The sequence below is a fragment of the Pipra filicauda genome, unplaced genomic scaffold (genome assembly GCF_003945595.2).
Source record: "Pipra filicauda isolate LSUMZ 115617 unplaced genomic scaffold, ASM394559v2 scaffold49_size4853605_pilon, whole genome shotgun sequence".
NCBI classification, from domain to species: Eukaryota; Metazoa; Chordata; class Aves; order Passeriformes; family Pipridae; genus Pipra; species Pipra filicauda.
Window position 1 is genome coordinate 3,686,490 of NW_024104642.1, and position 26,380 is coordinate 3,712,869.

The following is a 26,380-nucleotide window of genomic DNA, read 5'->3' on the forward strand; positions in this document are numbered from 1 at the left end:
GGCACATTTCCAGGAGTCTCATAAAGGAAAGGTTTTTAATTTCTTTTGTCTTTTCTTTCCTTTTCCCTTCATTCTCTTCTCATTCCTTCCTCCCTTTCCTTCCTTACCCTTGTCTTCCTTTCTCTTAGGAGCTGGTAAAAAAGACAACATGTGGAAAATCGTCTTTATCCTTATCTTTTAATCAGAAGCAAGAAGTTTCATAATTTTTCTACCAAAGAGTGAGTTAGGCTGTGGTGTGACCGTGTGGCACTCACAGGAGATACTGTGCTCTCAGACCAGCTGATCTGTGCACAAAGCCAGTGCAGAGATTCACCTCTGTAGGAACCAGCTCTGCACAGACCTGTGTGGGACCAATGGGCACTGCAGTCCTTGGCCACTCTTGGGCCCATCTGGCAGCCTCCAGGTTGGCAGGAGCGCAGCTCTGGAGGACCAGCATTCAGCCCAGACAGGGCAAAGGTGGAATGAGCAGGATCTGGCACGGGGCACTGCAGTGGTTCTGGAAGGTTTGTTCTTCTGGAAAGGGAGTTTTTACAAGGGCATATGGTGATAGGTGGGCTTAGATTAGATATTAGGAAGAAATTCTTTACTGTGAGGGTGGTGAGGCACTGGAACAGGTTGCCCAGAGAAGCTGTGGATGTCCCATCCCTGGAAGTGTTCAAGGCTAGGTTGAATGGGGCTTTGAGCAAACTGGTCTAGTGGAAGGTGTCCCTGCTGACAGCAGAGGGGTTGGAACTAGATGATCTTTAAGATCCTTTCCAACAAAAGCCATTCTGATTCTATAAGTTGCATGCTACGCACCTGCTGATGAAATCCCTGACATGCCTTCAGCAAACCAGGCGTTCCTGAGACAGACCTAGAGCACAGCACCAGGTCTGCAAAGGAGGCAGGATTCCTGCCCACAGTAAATGTAACTTTCTGTGCCTGGGCTGTTTGGTGCTCTGTCTGGGCTTCTGCCAGGCTTCCAGAGACCGTGGACAAATGCCATGGGCTGGGCAGCAGTAGCTAAAGCTTCCTAAGCCGCCTTAGCAAATCCATGGTTTTTTGGACTGTGTAAGTAGACCCATGGAGAAGGGGATTCTCATACCGATGCTTTACTGGGGAAAAAAAAAAAGAAAGAAGAAAAAAAAGAACCAATGTAAAGATGCAGAGGCGTGATATTTGTGAGGGAAATGAATGATCAACAGTCTGGGATGGGATGGGTGGTGGACATATCGGCTGGGAGTCCCAGGCGAGTAGCATGGGCATGGTAGGAGCCGGAGTCCGACCCCGCGCCCGGCAGGTGCCAGGGCTCGGTGCAGCTCCCCTCGTGCTCTGGGACAATCTCCGCTCCGGAGAACTGTCTCAGAGGGAGACGGACCGCGGGGCGACGCACACGATCAGTTTACGCCGGTCTGCCGCCGTGGCTCTCCCAGCAATCCCGTGCCTTTACCGGGGCGTGACTCCCTGACTCCCCATCACCACGGCCCTTCAGCGGTTCTGCCGTGGGTGAAGAGGCGGGGCGGGATATGTCTCCGGAGGTGCCCCGACACCCACCCGCCGGGCGGACGGCCAACCCCACGGTGCCTCGGGACCGCACCTGCACCGCACCCCTCCTGCACCCCAGTGCTGCGGGGCGGGCGGGCCGGCGGCTCCCAGGGGGCGCCCCGCGGCGCCGGTGCCGCCGTCGGGGCGGTGCCGGGGCGAGCGGCCGCCAATGGTGCGGCGGGGGCGGTGCGGGCGGTGCAGGAACACCCGGGAGGTGACAGCGACGCACCGCCCTCCCGGCGGCGAGCGGGCGCCGGCGAACATGGCAGAGGAGAGGCGCTGAGCCCGCGCCGCCGCCCGGGGAAGGGCGGTCGCCCCCGCGTCCGCTGAGGGGAGGGCAGCGCCGGCGCCTCCGCGGGGGCGTGTGTGTGATGGTGCGGGCATGGCGGGGCAGCCGGCGGCCGAGGCGCTGCTGAGGCGAGGGGCGGCCGGTCCTGGCCCCGGCGGCGGCAGCGGCGATATCCAGCGGGGGCTGCCTCCCTCTCCCTGCTGAGAGAAGGAGAGAGCGGCTCGCCTCGCCGTGCCGTGCCGCCCGCCTCGCCGCCGCCATGCTGCCCGGGGTGGGGGTGTTCGGCACCGGGCTGACGGCGCGGGTGATCGTGCCGCTGCTGAAGGCGGAGGGCTTCGCCGTGAAGGCGCTGTGGGGCCGCACGCCCGAGGAGGCGGAGGAGCTGGCCAAGGAGATGAGCGTCCCCTTCTACACCAGCCGCATCGACGAGGTGCTGCTGCACCAGGACGTCGACTTGGTCTGCGTCAACCTGCCGCCGCCGCTCACCCGGCAGGTCGCCGTCAAGACCCTGGGTGAGTGCGGGGGGACCGGAGGGGCGACCCCGCCTCGGGCTCGGGGTTCGCGCTCGCCTCGGGCTGAATGGAATTGCGCCCCACCTCAGCGGGGAGTTTTCCCTTTGCTTTGCTCTCCTTTCCCTTCTTCCTTCCCCGTGTCTCTGGAGAGGGGCAGGCCGAGGACCGGCGGGGCGCGGGCGATGGCGCTGCGGCAGCTCGGTGTGACATCCCGCACCCCCGGTCCCCGCCGGCGTGGTCCCTGGCAGCGGGCACCCGCCCTTCCAGGATGCTCGGGCAAGCCGGGGCAGGGCCGGGCCTGACACCCCGGGCAGTGGGAGGAGGGAGCAGGTGTCATCCGTGTCGTGGAGAAAGTCGCGGTAAAAAAGGGAGAAAATAACCATCCCGCCCGCGTTTGGCCGGCGGTTTCCATCCGCCCCTGGCAGGGGAGCGGGGAGCCGAGCATCGCTCCCGCCGTGGGGACACCCGCGCTGCTGGGGGGGTCGGGAGTGCCGGCGCTGCCCCCGTCCCCGGGACCCCAGCTGGGAACCAGGGGGGAGGCAGGAAGCGGTGACAGCAGAGGAAACGCTGTTACAGCCGAGGCTTAACGAAGCTCACGTACAAAGGGAAGGAGGGACTGAAAAAGTAGGCATGCACTGTGGTGAGCGTCTCTGGTTTCAGGCGTGCCAAAGCGGGCCGCATCTCGCTTTCTCTTGTGTGAGCGCAAGTCCTGGCTTTACTCTTCCAGCCAGCTTCGTGATCCATGCTCCTCGGACGCTGGCTCTACCATGGGTTTTAGTGGGAGCACCCTTCGGATTAAAGAAGTCTTATTTTGTCCCTAGAATTATAGGTGGGAAAGGGTGAGAATGAGAGGAAAATGCTGCGAGTCGTCGTCGCTGCAGAGAGCGTGGAGGTTAACGAGCCAGGGTGGCTGGTTTGGCTCTGGGGCTGCAGCTATGTGGGCTGATTGCTATCGCTTTCGGCCTCATAAATGTGTGTAGCGTGTCGTAGTGTTACATTGCTACTAGCATACTCATTAGAATTAGTCACTATTCAAATGCTGCTAATATCGCAGCCAGCTAGTGTTTTCAACCTTTAAAATTAAGCAATTAGGGAAATTAAGGCAGTGCCTAAAGAAAAAATCCTGCCTCAAGTACAGTGTAGGCATTTGTCTGGAAGCTTTGCTCAGTGTTACTTTCTGTACTCGGAAATGCTTGTCTTTGAGTCAGAACATTTGCTTTTCTTTTATATTGTACTTTAGACTTTTTCCTGAAGGTACAGCACTTGCATCAGAAGCCCGACTTACTTGCCAGAATGATGTGCAGATGAATTTGTAATGTAGGAATACATATACCAAAAAACTTATGTAAAGGACAGTATCAAGGTTTCATGTTTGACACACAATAATTTGGTGACAATTGTGTCAGTTTTCCTGTGACACTCTTTCCTGCAGGTGTTGCTCATGGAAGTGACCCAGCTTGCCTGTGCTCTCAGAGGTAGAGTCCCATGAGGTTTCAGGCAGAACAAAGGCATCTGGTAGAACAAAATTTCTGAAATAATAAAGAAATACAATTGGTGTGCTTTTTCTCAGAGGGCCAGACACACATGGCTAGCATAATAAAGTAATAATATGTTTTGTCCTTCTCTGAATATTTGCAGCTAAAGAAGAAAAAAAAATCTGTTCCCAAACATGAGCTGAATTTATGAATGATTTTATGAATCTATGTAGCTGAGATGTTACTGATAACTCGCTGATGTAATTTGCTAACAACAGACTGGAGCAGGAAAAAAGGTATTTTCTCACTGTTTATTGGTACAGCACCATTAAAGATTCTCTTTCACCTCTAGTCAATAGAGTTTTATTCCCTTCTTCAGTGGTCATTATTTTTATCTTGCAGGGATAACAAAGTTTGTGTAAAAATGCATGGCATGGTCATTAAACAGGGATTGAACAGGTTACAAGGTGATAATGTGCAACATGTGACAATTTTTTTTTAGTGTATTACTTAAAGGATTATTTACAGAAATATATCTTAGAAAATAAATAACTCTTCTCCCAGTCATTTCAGAGGTAATTTTTTTTTAATATATGTATTGTATCTGTAACTTAGAAAGTTCTTGCATAGAGGTGCAAACAGGGACCTAGAGCAGTGGTTCCCAAACTGTTGAGAGGAATATCTCCCTGCTGGCAGCTCCATCTCCTGATCCTGCTTGTGGTTCATGGCTTGGGAACTGCTGTGCCGGGGAGTGTTTATTTTGCTTTATTTTTTGGTTTGAAGGAGGGGGTACAGTTCATCAAGTGGGGGGTTCAGAAGCCACTGGTAAGCAGGGACAATGTTGTATAGACTGAGCAAAGCGGAAGATGGAAAAGCATTACTTACTCTTGAAATTTCACGTGAGAAATATTATGTACCAGCTAGTGATGGGACATAAATGGTGATTCCAGACATTTTACCCATAGATAGAGGCTTCAGGAGGTCTATACATGATGCCCTGCATTGCAGTAGAAAAGGTTGAGGAAGACTCGAGTTACTTGTTAATACATGCACGTCTGGCTTCCCTATGACAGGATGCATATCTTGCCTGGGAAGAGACGGGGACCAACTTGTCTTTTGTACCTGTGTTTTAATTTAAATTGTCTTGTTGCCCAAAGCTGTGCGCTCATTTGGTGAGGTTTCAATTTACTAAAAAGTAAAAGCCCGAGGAAGCAGTTGGTGGTGTTTCCATCACCCATCTAGCGCTGTGTTTACACTGTGAATTTGCAGCATGTTAAGTCCACTCTGGCCTATTTCTGATGCGGACTCTGGAGGTAAAGGTGGAGTGAAACAGGTGTCTCTGCAGCTGTGTTTAACTTGGGCCACTCAGTGGGAAGGACTTGGTTGTTTTGTTTTCACTGATACGCCTGACATGTGGATGTATTGCTGCTTGAAATGTGTTTTTGGCAAGGTGGCCCAACAACCGCTGTTGAAACAGATGTGTGAATACATGCCCCAGCTGAGGAAGTCCCCAAACTGTGGCTTCCTGGCAGCTGTTGAGGGGAGAAAATGGGAGAAATAAAGCTATAAGCCTGCCCTGTTAACTTTTCCTTTAAGCCTCTGCTGATCGTGATTGTTAGAAACAGGTTCCTGAGCTGGGTCTGACTCTGTATGGTAGCTTTGTTAGGAGTGAGACCAGTGTTGGGCAAGTCTCTAGAACAGACTGAGTTCAAGAGAGAGTTGGAAATCAGGCTGATTTGAACAATGACCAAAAGCACGAATAAAACCAGTGCCATTTTATGTGAAATACGCTGATGGCCTCTGTCACTTCTGTATGAAAGGAAACAAATTCCTTGTTTGCATATACAAAATGTCTCTGATTGACTCTGTCCCTTTCCTGCCTCTGGTCTGTCCTGCTCACTTAGGAGCTCTTTTTTTTTATTGCTTTGTATTTGTTCCCTGTAGAATAATACAAAACTCATGTCCTGACTGACTTGCTTGTTTGGTGGTCAAGAAAGATCAACGGCTGAATGTTTAGGTAAGCATAGAGAACAGTCCTACTGTTAAAAACGGTTGTTTTCCCTTCTCAGTGTACTGAAAAATTTGGCACGTTCGCTAGAAGTGGTCCACTTTTCCCCTGCCCGCGTGCATTGGCAATTCGGTCATATCCCAAGCCTGATCAGACATGGGAGATGTGTTTGCATACAGGGTCAAAATATGTCACCAGAGTGCCTACTTGTGCTCAGCATCAGAAGGGTTGCTAGTACAGGCAATATGATACGACCCTCCATCCAGTTCAAAACTGTCAACATGACTGTTCCCAGTGTAATCCCTCCTCCTTAGTCAATTAAATATGACATTCTTCAGATCCTGACTGAAACTGTTGCCCTGTGTGACTAAACAGCTGCCACATCAGGTGAAGTGATTTACTGCATGTGGTGCTGAGAAGGCCTTGGTGGCATTTCATCTTGAAGGTACAGATATTTCTACGTGTCTGGTCCTGTTGTTTCTTGGGTCAGATCAACTTGGCTAAAGAGAACTTATTCCTGAGGTTCAGATAAGTGTTTCTGGGGAAGTGCTTTAGGGAAGAGTCAAGTACCAGATGTTTTTAAAGCGTATCTGGAGATGTTACCCTTAATTCTGTTTACAGTGGTTTTACTTACTCTTTCATCCTAAGTTAAGGGCAGAAACACTGAGCTGTGTGCTGAATATTCACTGCACGTGTTTGCAGCCATGTCTAGATAATACTACTTTTTAAAATGTTTGTGTTGTGGTAGTGCATGGTAGGAGTCTGTTCTGCCTGAGGACTATACAGAGTACGACTTTTGCAGCCCTCCAGAAGTTGCTCCTCTTACGGAGCACTTAAATTTTTTTGCTCATTGGTGTTTATTCTATACTTGATCACGGTCATGAGGGAGCATCTTTATTTAGAGATGAACATAAATAGTACTGCTCAGATGCTTACCTTCCCGCCCCTTCCCAGGAAGCACTGGCAACACACAGGCATGCATTATAGGCCTGCTGTCCAGAATATGTTTGTGAGAACTTCTTATTAAAGTACTGGCAATGTTATTGCTGGATCTACCCCTGAAGTGGGAGGAACATCAAGCTGCAGTGAAGTAATTTACAGATCTGATGCAATCTCTAATTAATTTCTACATACCTCTGCACCCATGCAAATCAGGCAGAGGTTAGGGTTGTAGCAGTGGGTAAAACTTGGTCCAGAGTTTATAAAACATTAGAATCCTTTGGGAAGAGATGCTCTATTAAAGGAAAACATTATCATGATTATATATTATTAATAACAATGTAATTTCTGTCCTGTAATATTGAGTTTAAATTTGACCTAACAGCAGTGACTTTCAGCAGAACATGCTCCTTCACTTGGAAGGCAGATGACTTTGCAGCATATTAAATGTGAATTATGGTCATCTTATTGCAAAAGAAGTCAGATGAAGTGCTGTCTGTCTTTAATCAGCAGAGCTAGCAAAGGCTATGATGCCTTTTTTTTACATTTATTAGAAAGTCAGTTCAAAGACTCTGCTGGCAATCAGCTGCATTTTGTCTTCCTACTTGAGTGATGACGGTACCACAGAAAATGGCACCTAGCTCTTCCATTGACCTTTTTCTTTCAGTTCTGCAGACCTTTAATTCTGGTATTATTCCTGTAAAACTTATAGAGAGATATAGTGGATGTGCTCTCTAAGACAGTTAAAGACCACTGTTCAAGTTTAAAAACAAACAAATAATGATAAAAAAATCAACAGACCTTTCTGGCCTTCAAATCAAAGATGTGTTTTAATTTTTCCCAGTTTTCCTCTTCTGTCTGAAAGTAACCACCAGTTCTGCTATTGCAGTGGTAGGGCATGTTGGGAGCCTAGTATGGACCAGAGTTAGGATACTGGGGCACTGAGCTTATGCCATGATGACGTACCCAAATTTGCCTACGTTAAGGAACAACTAGTTGCAATTGGAGTGGTTGTATCAAACAGTGTTAGGCATGAAGATCACCACTGTGATCCTGTGTCCAGTCAGGTCAGTTTGTGTTGCTGCAGTTTCCTCTGTATTGTTTTTAAACAATGTGCTTGGCCTCTGGGATCCCAAAGTGCTGTCTCCAGAGCAGTGTGGGCAGTTGAAGTGGGACACTCTGAACCTCCTCAGGATGGCTGCAGGTCTAGTCTTGTGCCCAGTCAAGTGGACACTGTAGAGATGTGGAAAGCAGCATCTCTCAAGTTTAGGAAGTTACCATCCTCTGTCAGAGGATGTGTCCTGTAGGTGGGTTGGCTGAAAAAAATGGCTGCCCACCCCCTCAGCAGGCCCACTTCTCGCTGTGAATTAAATGACAAAATGTGATGCTGGAGCACAGACACCCTCCATCCATCTGCTTGGCTGCCAGGGGCTTGGACCTTTGGCACAGTGGTAGTGAAGGAAATGAGAGCAGTGCTGACCTCTGCCAGTGTTTGATTTGATCTGTCATGCTTTGTTAGGCAGAGCCCATAGTCAGAGATGATACTTTGAAAAGAAATCTGACTTTCTTTTAATACATGAGTCAGGGGTGCTAGTGAGGATCACCTTTTGTATTTCTCTTGCTGGCACAGTTGGTAGAGTGGATATCATATAGATAACATCTTGTGCAACTTTTTTTTTTTTATAAAATGGCTCAACTGTGCTATAGTACTGTTACACAAACAGAAAATGTGTAGCATAGCTTTATTCTATGAGAAAATGAGAGAAGGTCTTGCTAAAATGTGTGTTTATACTGTTAGAGCTGTGCCCAGGCTAGGTATTTTAATTATTTAACTTCTGGAGTAAATTATTGCACTCTTATAACATGGGAAACAGCAGAAGACAGATGTTTTATTAGTATTCTTTCTTGAATAGCTTTGTGCCTTCATTCTTGACAGGCAGTGGCCACTGTGACACTTGCTGTGGTACTGAGCTGTCTGATCCATCTTGAACAGACCTTTCCTCTGTGACTTTCTGTCTTGTTGTTTGTTTTTAGGGACTTGTGTTGCTGAGTGCTCAGTGGTATAGGTAAAGAAGGGAATTGCATCCTGCTTCTGTTGTTCCATATTTTGGAAGATTATTAAATAATAAATTAGGGAAGAGTACGTAGATAAATGCAGAGAAGGGAAAATGTGTTGGACAAGTAAAATGACTAGATTTTCAAGCTTTCCACTGTTGCCTCTTTTCTGTCTCTCTTTTGTTTCTTTTTTTCTTCTTAAAGTCCTCTCGTGCCTGAGGTTGACAGTATGTGACAGAGGTTTGCTGTATGACTCCTGATATGGATAGTTGAACACAGCCCCTGATGGAGACAGGGTAAAAACTCTGCAAGGCATTTAAATACGTTGTTCTGTCAGCTTTTGTTTGAGAACCAGGTAAATTGTGTCCTTTTCTTTGTACGTGGAGTAGATTTTGCCTATTGCAACAGTGGTGGCAAAGCACTGAGGATGAAAATGGAGTTAAATTTCTAGGATGGCCAAGATGGGTGTTTTTCACAGGCCGCTGCAATGCAACAGCACCCTTCAGTGTTAATATATGTTTGCCACAATGTTATCTGGAGTTGCTTAGAATTGTTCTGGTTTCCTCAAACCACTGAAGCAGAAGCCTTTATCCTACTGCTTTTTGTTTATTATTCACGTAACAGACTTTGAATTGGTAAGACTGAGCTGTCAAAGTCAGTGACTTAATTTGCAAGGTCAGCATGAATGCAGGTAACAAACCCACACTCCTTACAAAAAAAATATTTCAGGTCCTAAGTCTTGATTTAAACAAACTCATTTAAATGGCTATCTTATTAAAGAGAAATAATCCCTTGTGTAGGTTTCCTAAATTGATTTAAGGCCTGGATCTGTGCATAGATTTTTGTACCAGTATAATTGTGACAGCAAGGGGTATGATTTCTTTAATGCAATAATTGCTGTGTGGCCATTAGAAGTCCAGCTGGTGTGACTCCTGGCATGAACGCTGTTCTACCAGCACAATGGCATCTCTATTTGGTACAGGTTATTCCTGCTCCTATGCAGGCATAAGTTGTCAGTTGCATATCTCTTTAGAGTGTTCAGTTGGTGTAAATGTATCTGTGTTGCTGGTGTAGTCCAGCTCTAGATGTGTTGGTACAGCTGTGCTCTGCATAAAGGTGTGTGATATACTCATTTAGGTGGTTAATTGTTGTGGACACTATGAGGAATCCTTTTGAGGCACCATGAGTTTGGAGACCTTTCAGCAAAAGTCTCCAAAAGGTCTGAAGACTTCTTCAGGAGCTGGCTGTGCTAAAAATGTGATGGTGAAGAGCAGAGGAGGATGAGCCTTGGTGCAGTGCACAGCCAGTGCTGACCACCTGTGGCAGACAAGACTCATACACCTGGCAAGTGTAAGCAGAATTGTCCTTGAGCACTGTGGATGCCTTATAGAGAACTTCCAGATGGTGGAACTGGCATCCAGGATAGCATAAACACCAGATCTTATTAATACACAGGTTTGACTCACAAAATAGTAGGAGTTGTAGGGAATTGTGGAGGGCAAGAGTTTTCCTCCTTTTCTCCTTTGGAAAGAGATCATAGCATCCTTTGTTTCAGTCCAGCCAGGGCTAGTGAGGAAAGCTACTTTTTATCAGGACTAACTTCTAAGTATGAGCATGGTGAAGGGCACTGAAAATGAAAGCACTGTGTGAGGAACTTGCTTGATTGTAATGTAAGAATAAACATAATGATGTAACACAGGGAGTAAAATTGCTTTTATCATTTGCTACTGTGCTAGAGTTTAATCTCAGGGTGAAAATCAGTGCCTTCAATTCCATCACAACAGCAATCACAGCTTTAGTGAAGCAGATGGAGGTGAAAAAAAGGTAGCAACTCTGTTTTACATTCTGATGTTTCCATGGCTTTTATCAGCAATAAAGACCCTTGCTTTGGCATTTCCTTGCAGTGAATGTTTGGCAGTCTTCAGCTCTTCCATCTGGCCATTTTTTGCCAGGAAATGCCCAGAAGGGAGGTCATGGTTGAATTAAATACTGTTTCTAGGGCTTCACATGGCTAATGAGAAGCCTTAATATAGAGAGCTTTTCAAAATTCAGATAGAGTCAAGCAAGGAGAGAGAACTATAAAATAGTAATTATCCGTGCTGTGCTGGAGTGCTGTTGCTTAAAAATGTGGAACGAAGGGCTAGGCTGAGCCCTCCAAATTCTTTTTCTTGGTGTCCATACATATAGTTTCATGTATGTATAAAAAAATAAAAACAGCATTACGGTGAAAAATACATAAATTAAAAATTCCTGGAAGTCCCTCCCCTTCCTTCACTTCCTTAGCCCATAAAAGACAATGCAACTATTACTGTTTCATGTGGGGATATGAAAGGAGAGAGAATAACTGGGAGAACATCTGAAACATAGCTTGTGCATGCTAAAATGAATTCCAGAAATGTGCCTGAAAAGTTGTATGTAAAAGCTTGGATTCTGATTCTGCTTGCACCACTGTAAATGCAAATAAAGCTTTACTGGATCAAAGGAAGTAGTTGAAATTTATGATGATACTACTGAAAACATGTTGTGGCCCAAAAGAAAATCTAACTGCGCCTCTGGGAGAGGAGCCTGGCCTTGCAAATCTTTGTCCTCTTAGCAAAAGCATCTCTGTCAGTTTAGGGAATGATTAGTGGGAGTCTTGGGACACAGTTCTGCAAACCTTTGCTTACTTCAGTAGTCTCCTTGAAGACAAAAATCACTGATTCTTTACAGAGAATATCTGTCAGGCACAATAATTCACGTAAGAAGGAATTTGCTTGCAAATTGCTTTTGTATCACTTCATAAAAAAAGCCGAAGCTATAGCTACATCTGTGCAATTCTGTAGCTCGATATCATCATCATGGCTAGGCTTCACAAAGATTTGGGAAGGACTCTACCCACATTTGCTACAAGCAAAGAGGCCAATGTGCGGTAGACAAATCCGGTTGCAAAAGGCACAGCAGAAAGACTCCTTGGATGGTATCGGCAAGACACGATTCTTTCTGCGTTGTCTTTTCTCCTCAAGAGTGACCCTGCGTGCGTTCTCAAAAGAAGCAACAGCATTATAGATGGCATGTCTCCAGACCTCCTGATTGGAGGCCAGAGTAGACCAATGATGAAGATCAATATGGCCAAAGCTGAGATGATGTTTCAGGGAGTCCTTGTATCTTCTCTTTGGGGCTCCTCTCTTGCAGCAGCCACTGGCAAGTTCACCATAAAGCAAGATCTTAGGGAGGCGGTGGTCCTTCATCCTTGGGACGTGTCTTGCCCAATGCAGCTGTGTTCTCAGCAACATGGCCTCAATACTTGTAACTGCTGCCTGTTCTAGAACAGACGTATTAGTCACATAATCTGACCAGTGGATGTTTAGGATTGTATGGAGACAGCATTGATGGAAGCGTTCTAGGAGTTGCAGATGGTGGTGGTAAATGACCCATGATTTGGATCCATATAAAAGAGTAGAGAGCACAATGGCTCTGTAAACACTGATCTTTGTGCTTTTCTTCAGGTGTTTATTTCACCAAACTCTTTTATGGAGTTTTCTGAAAGCTGTATATGCCTTTGCTAACCTGTTGTCTATCTCTCTGTCAATCTTATCGTCCGAGGAGATGAGGCTATCTAGGTAGTTAAACTGCTGGACTGATTTGAGCTCTGATTCGCCAATGGTGATATGGGGATGATGGAAGACTTCCTGAAGTGCAGGTTGAAGCTTGATATAGTTGTGCTTCTATAACATGTTATGGCAGCATGTCTGCAGGAATAAAAAATAAGATAGAAAATATTGGGAGTACAGATGCTTAGAAACCTTAGCCATAGCCTACAAAAATATATCACTAAATGAGCATGACAGAGCTTGCAGAACTCTTGTGACTTGCTACTTGCCTTTAAGGTACTTGATGGTTTCGTGCTGGGAAAGATGCTTTGTGGTTAAACAGTATGAGATGCATTGATAAAGACATAAAGACTTATTTCTCAGGCAGAGAAATAAGAGTGCTAAGCATTACTCTCTGAGGCTAGTTTGTAGATACAGTGTTATCCAAATACAGGAGAAGGTGTCCTGAATTTTAAATCCTTGGTTAACAGGCATTATTCATGTTACTGAATAATTCTGTTTCAAAATCTGTGTCATGAGATGCCTGGTTTGCAGGGGTGACACCTTTGCTAAACTAGCCAGAGCGCATGTGGACATGGTCTGACTTTTGGCGTAGCTTGAAAGAACCATGAACCTGAAATGTAATTCTGGATATAATTTTTACTGGACTCCACTGTAGCAGTGAATCTGATGAGAAACTTGTTTAAACATGTCTTAAACTGGCTCTTTGTGGTCCCTTTGCAAACACGTGTTTCTTCTTCCCAACACCCCCCACAGCAACTGTTATCTCCTATGCAGGAATGTCCTGGGAAAGGTGTCCTGAGGTGTCCCATTGGTCCTTTGTTTAACCCCTTCCTATTGGCTGTTGACCCTTTACCTGATGGTTTTTTCTGTGTGACCCTGAACTCGTGATTGGTTCCCCTTTGACCCTCCTAAAAGCCTTATAAACCCCTTCCCAACAATAAACTCTCTCTTGCCTCCTCTCCACGCCGGTGTGCTGTCTCTGTGCCTGCCATGGAGCCACGTGGGTGCTGGGGGGAGGGGAGGGCACCTCTCCCCTCCAGGCTCAGGGCCTGAAAAACCCTGTCGCTGGAGTCCCCTTTCCCCGTCCCTCAAGACGTTGGAATGGTTCTTCAGATGGAGAAGGAACTAGAGCTGGGCTCCCCCACGTCGTGGGTGGGGAAAGGGATCCAGACTCCACCACCTACCCATTAGGAGAAAATACTTTGATGCATTGTATGCCTAAAATGAGGAAAGTCTGTGTTCACAAGCCATCTCACTTCTGTCTCATAAATGCTGATATGTTTGCTTCAGAGATTTGATGCTAGCTAGCAGATTTATTTATGCCTTTGATTATAGTGCTGTCTTGCAGCTCTTCATATAAATTTAATTGTGATGGTAATGTGGTGGTGGTTGTTTGAAATTGCAGATTTGTTCACATTGGTGAAGGTGATCCTTCACAAGGCCTGATGTGCACAGATGTTTTGGCAGCTGCTGAGACCACACCTGCAGCCATCTGTGTGCAGAGGGACCTGACCCTTTACGTGTCAGGTGGGAATAAAATTGTTCCACTCTACCCTTGGTGTGTGTTTGATGAGATTCCTATTTCCTCTAAGCAAGAGTGGCACGATGAGAATAAGCTTGAGGATTTCTGTCCTGAGCTTTCATTCTTTGTAATTGTAATTGTAATTACAATTGTAATTGTAATCATCTGAAGAGGACCAGTCGCTGTCACTCTGGTTGGGGCTTTTCCCTGAATGGTTGTGCAGGTGATCTAAAACCAGGGTGGGAAGAGAGGAGTGGGGACAGTGCAGGGAAACCTGATTCACATTGAAAATAAGCTCTACCTCTCCTCTTGTTGGTGTCACTTTTTAATGTGTATGCAGCAGCTTGTAAAGGAATTGCAAGGACTAGTGGAGGGACTCCCTTCACCAGGAAAGATTCGTGGCTAGGATTGAGTGATCTATGTTGAGTTTGATGATTGTATCTGGCACTGAATATTTTGCGTGTTATTAATGTCAGTAATCATCTTTCCAGTGTTGGAGCTTTATTTAACAGATGCCACCAAAAAAAAAATCTTAATAAGATGGCTTGCTCTGAGCAGTGATGGCTCAGCAGCTGGGAGACTTGTGTATTTATTTTTAATGAAGTGTGGGGTTTCTCTTTAGTATTCTTTATGACCCTCTAGACACTGGGAAACCCCTTTCTTTAGCAAACGGGCAGGGCCTTTTCAGGGCTGATTGGAACAACTGCTGTTTTGGAAGGCAGACAGTAGCGTACATGTGTGTAATGTTGGTTGCAAGTACAACCTTGAGCACCAGTGTAAGCTGGTGTGAGCAAGTTCAGATTTGCAGCTGCTGTTAGAAGGTGCTCAAATTAAGTATCAAAGAAGATAGGTAATTTCATGTCTGGGCATTTTTTCAGCCTGTAGAGTGCTTGCCTATGGCCTCTTGCATCAGGCAGAATCATCTGATAGTGCTGGGTGAAAGAGAGTAGGGTGCTGGTAGTTGCTGGAGCTGCATGTACCATCTTGATGTTGTGCTTACAGGGAATTTGCACTAGATGGAATTGTGCTGTACAGAGCCATGAATGATGTCTTTCCCTCTCTGGGTACATCTGTGTTTTAGTGCATTTCACCAAGTTGGTAAATAAATAGGCAGAGCATTTGAAAACATTTCCTTGGTGCTCAAAAGAAAATTGTGGGATGATGCTCTAACCACTGACTTGGGTTTTGGCAAATCATTTAAGGTTCCCTTGAAGAGTCTTAAATGTAATGCAACAAGTGTGATATTAATTGGTCTTGTGAGCTCTTTGGTGTAATGAACAAGGACCGGATTTTGAGGCTTTTGCTTCTTTTGGGGAGGAACTACTCTCACATCTCTCTTTACTGGAAAGGATGCACCAAAGAATTAACATCACAGAAGTATGGGAAACTGTTTTTTTACTCCTAAAGAGTATTTATTTTACCAAGGCACTGACAGAACATGGCTTTGTCCCTCTGTTTGAGAGGACTGAGTGCTTTTGGAGTCCTCCTAGCAGATAATATCCAGGCTGATAAAGTATCTTGGTTGCAAGTGTCAAATGTTTGCACTGCAGCTCTGGACCAGGATGATGGAAACATCTAGGTTTTTATAACTCTGTCTGGTCTTAGTATGCTGAGTTCCATGTGGATTATGTGGTGCTTACAGCTGGGAAGTCTGGAGGAAGCAAGCAGATCATATGGATTATACTCTTGTGATTGATTATATATTCTTTGTCTGTGGATCAAAAATCTCTAGACTAAACTTCAGATGGGCTTGTGCTGGGGCAATAGGCTTGTAAAGTTGCTGCAACTGTTAATGCAGGAAAAACTGAGGGTATCTTTCCAGTCATGCCAGTAAATAAAAATATATTAATTTTTAATTTAGTATTGTTCACAGAATACACATCTCTAGTGATTAGATTACCTTGTCAGTCTCTCTGTTTTTTTCTCACTATTTATTCTTTTATTCCCAGGCTCACTTGGCACTGTAAAACCTGTTAGGGCCTGAAACTAATATTAGGGAAACTAGTGTGGGTAATTGTGCTGCTTCAATTTTCTTGTAACAACTATTGGGTGTAGTTTGTTGACTGAGGGGAAAAAATAAAAAATATGGCCAGAGAGGAAGAGAAATCAGAAAATTAGCTTCAGACCAGGATAGACTTTGAGGCTCTGGTTGGAGAACTGTGTACCACGAGTTCTGATTTAATGCAGCTGTGCTGTCCCAGTCTCTAAACCTGAAATTAAAAGGCTCTGAGAGATGGATTGATGTGGACAGTAGTTAAGATATTAATTAAAATGCCATGGATGATGAGCGGAACAGTATGCCTTATGTGCTTTAAATAGAGAAATTTGAGAATATATCATTCAAAATGCCATGAATTGTCAGTCTTGGATCTTGTTTCTTCTTTTGAAAGCTCAAGCAATTGTAAATTGCTTCACGGAGTGCAAGACAGTGGAAATTTGGGGTTCTAAGTCAAAACAAGGTATTTATAGACAAATGTTCATTCTAGTAGGATTAAAGTGCTTTCAAATGGCCTGTTGCTTTTCAGACATACAAGCGAGAGAAAAAGGCCTGTGTAGAGCAATCTGAGATTTACCTCTAAATTTCCTAGCAGAATGTCATCTTTTGTTTTCATGTCAGTATTTCCCTGTGCTCATATAACTCAGAGTCTTTCCCACAAAAATATGGATGCAATCAGTCTTTACTCCTCCTTGGGATTAAATTATATAGAGGTGGAGAAGGTGAAGAACACTTTGAGCAGCTGGGGATGGGTTCCCAGTTTCACAGGTCCTATAGCCTTTAACGCAGCTGTGAAAATCCTTTTCTCCTGTGCTTTTTACATCTCCCATGAGAAGTTTTACAATGATGGGAAAACTCTCAGCACCTCTGATAGCTGCAGGTGTTGGAACCCGTTGATTTGAGGCATATCAACAGCACTGAGTGATCAGAGGTTGCGCATCTCTTCCAGAAAGTGAGACATGGTTCGGATTAGGGGAGGAGAAGAAGGGAAGTGGGTGTGTGGTGAGGTCCTGCCAGTCCTCACCTCAGACATATTGGCTGCTGTTGCTCTTATGGCCTGCCTCAGTACAGCAGGGAGTGTTTTGGGTTAAAGTGTGGGAAGAGGATTATCTGCCTGGGCAGGGTAGGACCCCTAAACAAAGATTCACATCACTGTCTCTGTTGAAATTTTTGGTCTTCCAGCTTTGGCCCACAAGATGTTGATCAGTGTTAGGAGCGTGTCAGGCGTGATTGTCGTTGTACTTCCACATGCCTGAAACCTAAAGACTTGAAAGCCTTCTGATCTGCTGTTGGCAAAAAGTCATCTGTTTGAAGTTGTTTTCTGTCTCACAGTTGTTTTCCCTGAATATTCTAAGTTGGAAGGGACCCATAAGGATTATTAAGTCCAACTATTATTTAAATGCCCACACAGGAATCAGACTCACAACCTTGGTGTAACCAACTGAGCTAATCTCAGTGTTGTCTAAAACTCCAAAGAAACTGATCTTCTACTGAAAGCAGCATGGCAAGAAATGGAAAGCCAAATCCACTTGCTTGCATTGTCTTGGCATTTCTGTGATATTGAAAGAAGGGGCCAGACCAAGTTGTTTGTTTTTGTTTTTGTTTTTTTTTTTTTTTTAAATAAATACTTCTTTTGTTTTAGTGTAGTGCTTGTTTTATGGCTGATGCCTTTTTGCCAGGTTTAATCTCAGAGCAGTAAAACGCTGTGAATACTGGGAATGGGATAAAGAGAATGAAATTTGTGATGAAAATGTGCAGTGGGCCATAATTGGGGCATTGCTGCCACTGCTGTCTGCAAGACAGTAAACTTTAGTCAGATCAGAGAATATTGTATTTCTTTCTGCATGGCTGACTTGCTTACATTTGGTGGCTTGTGTTTAGCTTGTTACCTTTGTTTGGAAAGAGGGGCAAAAAAATGGAGACTTACGGAGGAGTGGGGAGCAGCATAGGCTGTTGAGGTTGAAGTCCTGGATTAGAGGTATAAACCACTTAAGTCTTCCTTCTGCCCCTTTCACAAGACACAGACACTTGCTGCAGGTTCCCTGAATGTCACAGCAATGTGGCAAGCCATGCCCAGCTTTGTGTGAAGTGCTGAAAAGGCGTAGCAGCATTCTTTGGCATTTCTTGTCTTTGAAAACACACTGCTCCAAAACATCACGTAATACATGCCTGGAAGAGGAGGATGTGTTTCAGTCAAATGATAAGAGGGGAGGGGCTGCTCTCAGGACTCAGTGCGAGACGCCTCCCTTGTTAGAAACGAGAAAAATAGATGAAAACATAAAATGGAAAGGCACCCGTCATGCTGACAAATTTGGCCTGAGGAAGCCAGCCGAGTAAAGCCTGGCAGGGAAGGGAATGGGAGAGAGCCAGAGCATGAGGGAGCAAGTATTTAATGTATCAGGCTGTGCTGCTGGGACCAGGCTTGCAAAAAATGAAGGGAAAAGAGGGTGTAGGTGGTGGTTGTGGCTGTGACTTTCAAAATCCCTTGTCTGTACTCCCTCTTGCCAGCCACAGGCTGTGTTCCCCATCTCCTTCCTGCTACTGGGCTGTGGGCTGCTTCCCTGGAAAGGGCCATGTACCAGTTGGCCCTAGGATGTGCTGTGGGGCATCCCTGGCAGTGAGATGCAGCTGGGAGGAGAGGGCTCTGGCAGGACCCGAAGTGAGGTTTGAGTTGCAGTGGGAAAGGGTGAACTAGGAGGGATGCTGGGAGGGAGGAAGACATCATTGACTTCAATGGGAACTGTCAAATCTCCAACACTAAGTGAATTAATGAACCCTTCCTGGAATGCTAGCTGTATGCTTTGGTGATGAAAAGGGTTAAACAAAGCAGTGTGTTACTTTTACTGTCTTTTCTTCAAGCTGTCTTGAACTTTCCAGAGAAAGACTCTGTAAAGGCTCTCTCCCTGTGGAGGTGAACTTCAAAGATCAAGATTACTGAGTGGAGAAATAAAGCAACCTGTCTGGCACCACTGACTCCACACTCAGTTACCAAGGATTATTTGGGTCAGGCAGATAATGCTTTGGGCACCAAATGTAATAACTTACTGGTAAAATCACTGTGGTGGCGAAGGATGGAAAGTTAGCCTTCCTTTAGAAGAACAGGAAGGCAGAGAGAAGTTAAGCACAGTTAGAGGGTTTTGTTTATTAAACAGAGGTGATGAATAGGTGTTTCAGCATCTGTAAGCCCTGAGACATTTGATAAGAGCCTTGTTAACTTAGAAGTTTTTCCCAAACATAGTAAAGTCTGTTTGAAGTGACCTGTGGGGTGGGTGTGTGTGGCATAGCCTCGTACATATGAGCTGTCTTCTTCCCAGCTGGGTTTCTGAAAAATGCTGTAGGCAGACAGCCAGTGTTACCTAGCCTGAATTCAACCTCTGTGTAGAAAATGGGTAAGAAGATCTGTTTAAAAATCTGGACTTTGTTTGGGGTGTTTGTTTGTTTGTTTTGTTTTGTGGGTTTTTTTGTTTTTTTGTGAGGAGGGCCTCTAGGACAAAGCTTTTCTCCCATGCTCTGGGAAGGGAATGGCAGTGGTCAAAGCTCCATCAAGGCTTGCTCTTGGTTGCTACTCTGTGTCACAACCCTACCATCTGCCTTGTTTTGCTGAGGCCACCCACCTCCTCTTAGCATTAGCCTGACTTGTGCTGCCACGCTGCCTGGTCTGGCAGTGGTTCACCTGCAGTGTATTTCAGTTGTGCAGCCAGCATTAAGGCCAGGTGGGCTCAAACTTATTTGCTGTTGTGTTTGAATGTAGTTAAATACCCCAGTGATGCTGTTAACAGCATCCCTGCAGCCTTCTTCGTGTTTAAGACACTTTCCTAGTGCATGCAGTACTTGAGTATACTCTGGACTGCCACAGGAGCCCCCAGCCAGTGGCTTTTAGGCAACAAATTGCTTGTGGGTGTCTTCAGCATAATCTGTGGCTCTGCCAGGCCCAGGTGGAGAAGGAGAGCAAAGTAAGTGGTACTTTTATCTATTTAGTGCTGTTTCTTCTGGGTCAGACAAGGTTTAAGATTATTCCTTGGCTTTGTGAGCAGGGCTGGTATCTACAGGGGGAGGACAGCAGAGGAAGGAGGATATTAGGGCCTAACGAATCCTTCTTGAAGCTCTTGTTTATTATCAGTCTCCAGAGTGGGAATACATGACAGAAATTCTCTGCTTTCTCCTTTCCTGAGGCAGTATTTCTGCCTTGAGAATTAAAGGGTATGGCTTCAACCAAAAAACAGCAATAAGAAACACAGCTGTGAGGATGTGAGTGATGCTTCATCTTAAGAAGAGTTAAGGGAACAGTGCAGCAGTACTACTCAATCTGAGGTCTGTGAGATAAGAGTCTGCAGATACATACCTTTCTGCAACTGCAGGCAATCGATTTGCAAGGGGGAAAAATGCAATAAATTAGTATTTCAGGCTTAACTTAATGCTTAATGGTTGCAGATGACACAAATACAGGACCAAGATAAAGACAGCTCCTTTTTTTTTTTTTTTAATTTTTGGGATGGGGGGCTGGGTGAGTTGTTTGTTTGGTGGGTTTTTTTGTTTTGTTTTGTTTCTCCTTGAGAAAATCTTAGTGGTCCTTGGATTAAAAATTGTTCAGAATGTTTTGCTTGTAAGTTGTAGCTAATTGTTGTCCATCTCTCACCCTGTTTGCAGCCTACACTGGCACATTTTTAAACACTGGGCTTGAAAGGGAGAGCTAAGGGAGCTGTCACTATGACTTGCTTGACTTGGCCAAGTGAACAGCTTAGCTTTTCCCAAACATGGCTATGTCTACAGTTTGCATGACTTTGTTTAGTTGAGCTATGTTTTTCTCCTCCTGGCTTCTTTTTATGTAAAGTTTTTCTCAAGTGAAGTATTTTGGATTAGATGAGATTTACAAGGAGGAGTTAACATTACATTTCAAGGTTTGCTTCTGCAATTGCATTGGCTTACTGACATCATATCCCCTGGGGTCAAACCTCTGGGCTGAGAGCCAGTATTTAAAAAGACTTTTTTTCAGGGTGGAGGAATATCGTGTAATTTCACCCCCTATGAGTTCGACCTCTCCCTCTTGTGCTGCTTGTTCATTATTTCAGATTCTACTTCTACAACATGTAAGAGAAGACTGTTTTAGCCCTTATTGTGATACTTCATGCTTAACCATCTGCTTAGAAGGCATTGATGATACTACATGCAGCTTGATTTCCTCCTGACTCATTTCTGAATTGCTGGTATATCCCTGTATGCTGTTAAGGCATCTTTGAACCTCACTGTGTCACAGCATGAGGAGTAAATCTACTGAAGTCAGTCAAGTAGTACCAGCGTGAAACTGGAGTGACCAGAAAATCATGTCTCCTTTCTTCTGGATTATGTATAGCAGAGAGGAGTGAAAGCTTCAAGTGAGCAGAAAAAATTTTGAAAGCAGGGTTTTGATTTCCCTACTAAAGAGACTGGCCAAGTATAGTGAAAGTAATTCCAGAGACCACAAGCTGATTTGAAGTGTGTCCCTGGAGTTGCATAAACAGATGGTGCATTATTCATGAGCTAACTGAGCCTCTTACCTCCTTAAGCAGACTGGGACCTGCAGAAATGTGCTTGCTTCCTTCACCTGGTTGACTGGCCCTCTGGGAAGGGTCTGCTCTTTGCAGAATGGAGTGGAAAGAGCAGAGAAGGCTGCTGATACCATTAGGCTGATTTGCACTGTGACTTAGGAGCAGTTACGGGAAGCCCACATGAATTCACTTATGACTTGTTAATGCTGTGTTTGTCAGACAGCAGTCAATGGGGATCAGAAGCCTGAGGTACACAAAAGCAGTGCAAAAGGCAAAGACTGCCTAGGCACTGGCAGTGCCTAGAGTACCTGTGTGTCACCCCCACAGGCTCACATCAGCTCATCCTTGTTCCTCCTGCATGTCACTTGCAGAAAACAAAAATAACAGTAATTTTCATTAGAAGCTGGTGAATGTGCCCTCCTTCAGTGTGTTTCTGAATCATAACCTTGTAGAAAGCATACCTCTCCCAGCAGGAATTCAGCAAATCCATTAACAGGCTTATGACGCTGGATCTGTTGTGAGATGTTTCAGTTCAGCTGACCATAACCTAACCAGAGAGCAGAGGGGACTGCCCTTGTTTGCTCCCATAGCTATGATGCTTGTGTGGGATGCACCATTTCCTTCATGCTGTGTTTGTCAGTCTTGCAAGCTCCACATCTGACTACTTCTTTGGTAGCTGCTCTCCTCTCTGATTTTAATCCAGCAACAATAAAATTACATTTACTTCCTCTCCCATCCTCCACCGCTTACTTTACCATCTAAGCACTGAGCTACAACAGTTGTAAGTTCATGTACCATCAGCAAAACCTACTAAAATAGTGTGATCAGACAGAGACCAGATTAATGTTGTCACTTGAATGTATTCTACTGAGTTTTATTTAGTGTTACATGTGTAGCAGTGGGTATTTTAGCTGGTACAGATGTGTGATGATGTTCTTAGTCCCAGGACTGCCCTTTCTTGTAATAGTCACAGTTCATTAGGAAGAAATAAGTGTACACAGAGAGAGCTGGCATAATCATGGCATACTGGAAGAACAGGTCATATTACATCCTTGCAATAAGCTGCTGTGGATTCATCATGAAAACAACTGTTCAGGTTTGAGTTTGTCTCTGACAGACAAGCTCTCTTATTGTGTCATATGTTCATAGCCATTTGAGACAGACAAAGCTGTTGAGGTCACCTATCCAATCTGCTGGACAGAACAGAGTTTTCTCCAAAGCATATTTTTGTCATATATCTAATCTTAAATATTTTCCCTGAGAGATATTCTATCTCCCTGCTGGAAGAGGTACCTTTGTAGTCAGGCTATATTGTCCTTTATTAATTCAGTTGCATAATTTCCATGTAACTCCAGTTTTTAATACCTTAATGAGTTCCCGTCAATCCTTGATGTCTCATTCTTTGAATTCACATCTATGTGTATCAGAGATTTCTACATTAATGTGTCATACCTGTCTTTCAGTGCGATTAATGAAGTTATCTCAGTTTACTAATGCCTTGCGTAATCTTTTGAACTGCATTCAGATGCCATTAAAGTGGGTTGGGGGTTAGACCACTGTGACAGGAAACCTTCAAGCTGGATAAACCTCCAGATTGGTTTCCAATTTAAGCCATATCCCAGAGGTGTAGTAAAAAGCAAAAAAAGCTGCTTTCGTGATGCTGTGGTTGCAGTTCATCTTCTAGTGTGTGATCAGATGACCCACGAGAGGATCCAAACCATTTAAGGCCTGCAAAATCAATGCTGATTATGTAAGCAGTCACTGTTTTGGAGTATGGATCAGAGAAGTATGCACAAGGAAACTGTACTGTGTTTTCCCAGACTTTTTGGAATGACTGCTAACAAGGGACTGTATTTTCCCTCTGTACTGTTACAAGTGGTGTGCAGGATGTGGTGTGCGTTCACACTGCACTGTATGAAGGCAGTCTGCACGATGATGCCGGATCTGACATGCTTGTTGATCACAGCCATGTCAGATAGGTAGACAGTAGCTGTGATTTTTCTTTTTCGTCTCTTCAGCTTAGTCTGTTTGTTGCAAGCCTGCCAGCAGCTCTTGCCATTCAATTGAGTAATGTTCTAGCAGCATTTGAGAGCTGGCAGAAAAGGGTGATGATCAGATGCAGCCAGTTAAAAAAAAAAAAAAAGCATATGCTTTACAGGAACATTTGTTCTGTATCCCTGAGCTGAAGATGAAATTTCACAGCGTCAAGGCAGAACAGTCTTGTGAGGGAGATAGTGGCCTTTTGGAAGGCTTACTTAAATACTAGGTGCACTGAGAGGGCATGTCAGCTCTGCATTTAGAAGCTCGAGGGTTTTGCTATGTTAAGAAACCCAGAGGTGGATACAGCCTACTGAACATAGAGGACTTGTTAGTGAACATGTTATGTGTGTTACAGAAATACAACTAGAGTAGATGGGATCATGTTAAACTTTAGTATGGTAGTATTGCACCCTGGGGATGTGTAGGTGTACTCCCCAGGTTGTATCAGCACATTACAAAATATATGTAAGGTTGTAGCTGAGGTGATACCTTATGGTGGGAGAGATTCCCTCAAAAGAACCCCCCCTTGGTTGCTCTGCTAAGTTTCATGGGTCAGTGTCTTGTTTCTGTAACGTGCTGTGGGGCACCAGTCTCATAATGTAATCAAGTTAGGTACCCATCCTGTGTCAGTGCTCTCAGTCTTCCTCTCTGAGGGCTGGCTGAGGGCTGCATGAGTATGGAAGTTGAAACCTCCATACTTTTGGGTATTTCAAGCCTTCAGGATTGGATGCAGTGATGTGAATGCTATGGAAGAAATTGTAGCTGCTGTTTTGTTCAGGAGCAGATGTAAGTCTCTGGGGATGTCAGTCTCATGCTTCCATCAGCTTTAAATTCACAGAATGGTAAAATGCAATTGTATTATGAGACCCAAATGTAGTACATGAAGAATGTATGGCACATTAAACCTGTCTGGTTCATACAGAAACTCATGTATAATTCATAGTCTTTGTAAATATGTCAGCTTAATGCCTTTCTGGCACCTATCAGCAAAGCTATGTCTCCCTTGGGTTAGTCAGACCTGACAGCTTTTGAAACTAGACCTTGAATTGTGTGACAAATGGTGCTGAACTCTGAACACTACTGAATAATAACTAGTTTTGAATTCAGAAAAAAGAATTCTTACAGTCAAAGCCATTTTATTGAAGTTCTTCATTGTCTCCTTGGGACAATTTTAAATCTTAATCCTTGTTATGATGGAAAAAACCCTTACTTTTTTAGTAGAGCAGGATTGCACTAGCACCAACCAAGCTTTGGTTATTCTTGTCTGCAACACATTCCACCAACATCAGAAGTGTAATGAAGTTGTTGGTCATCTGATAGTTCTTTCAGGCATTTATTTGTAGTTTAACTAATATGTACAATATTTTCCCATAGACTGTAGCTCCTGAATAAGAGTCACTTGCTAAACTGTGACAGAAATGTGCCATGCCATAAGGCTCTTGGTGACTGGTGTGATGGGTGTCTACTTTTTATTAAATGAATTGCCTCTATTCTGTGGACAAATTGAGCTGTACTTACACAAAGCCTGTGAGAGCGCATGAACTTACGTATTTGGTGCTTGCTCCTTTAAAGTGACAACACTGGTCTTTTAAGTAGTCCACAGTAAGCAGCAGCTTGGTTTAGTCGCTGCTCCTCTGAAAAAAATCAAGTCCCAAATGTATAATAGGCACTATGAAAATAATGTTAAATAACAACGTGTTTTACTGTGGCTCAGTAAGAGATGCTGAGAACTGTTGAGAGCTGTTGGATGGTAAATTGTTAAAAAACACTGCTCTGCGGGATGCTAATGTAGCCTGGGCTGAAGCCAAAGTCTGTAGAAATCTGAATTAGGTGTCCAGGGAATTAGCCTGCTTTGGACTGGGTCCTTTGGATGAGATTTTCAGAAGCAGTCAGCAGTGCTCAACTCCATTGACCCTAACTTCAGTGGAAGTGGAGAACCTAAAGCTGAGTTTTCCTGATTTTAAATCTGCTGGATTTAACATCATCTTTGAGTGACTCAAAGGCACTGAGGGGAGGAAAAATAATTGCATTTTTAAGTCAGATGCAGTATATATTCTCTCAAGAGCTGGTTTTACAAGTGACTTTACAAGTTACAAAGCTCTCTTTACCACATGGCCAATATGAATTATTTTCCTGCACACACATGTGTCAAACCAGGGGCAGGGAAAGGTGAGTCTGCACTGCTAAATGCAGCTTTTTGCCTGCAGCTGGGACCCCTCTTGCGAAAATTTGATGTGAAGGGAGCTAGAGCAAGAGATTTTAATTTCTGGAAGCCCTCCCAGGGCACATCTCCTTAAACTCTACTTGTGTTCCTGAGCTCTGTTTTCTTTTGCAATCATCAGGCTGCCATTTATCACATTTTAACAGCCAGTGAAAGTTGTGTTGCAACCTTCCTACTTTGTTGTAGGGTGTCATGGTAATTCTTTATTCTCTATTGAATTCCTATAATTCCTTTCTTTGGGAAACAAAACCAAACCTATCTATAATAAAAACAAGTGCAAGTCTTCCTGCAAATACAACAGCACAAAAGCTGGCTGCTCTTTCCCACTGAGGCTATCTGAACGAAGCAGCCTTTCCCCTATCACCTTCAAAGCCCTTGATTTAAGGAAGGGGAGTGATTACTGAATCATTAAGCATAATGGCTATTTACTTTTGGAAACAATGGACTTGATGAACCACAAAAAATAGCCTAATTTTCAGAAGCCTCTTGCCTTGGAGCAAACTAGCAGAGTTTTGGGATGGAAGTGAGGTGGTAAAATGTGACCTTTTGTTCTGGGATTAATCACAATGGTTTTTTGTTGTTTTTTTTTTTTTTTTAAACTTGAGGATTGATGTGGACCCAGGCATGAAAATGTCAGGCTAGAAAACAAATCTAGCATTTAATGTAATGAGCACAGAATTT

At 44.4% G+C, this 26,380-nt stretch overlaps 1 protein-coding gene across 1 annotated transcript in view; it reads left to right on the plus strand.

Annotated features, from left to right (window-relative positions):
• Positions 1-1,765: 1,765 nt before the first annotated feature.
• Positions 1,766-26,380, plus strand: part of LOC114000621 (glucose-fructose oxidoreductase domain-containing protein 1) — a 71,529-nt gene continuing 46,914 nt past the window's right edge. The window contains exon 1 of the mRNA XM_027745068.2: positions 1,766-2,325. Within this exon, the coding sequence (XP_027600869.1) occupies positions 2,073-2,325 (253 nt within the window). The 5' untranslated portion in view covers positions 1,766-2,072. The remainder of the gene's footprint in view (positions 2,326-26,380) is intronic.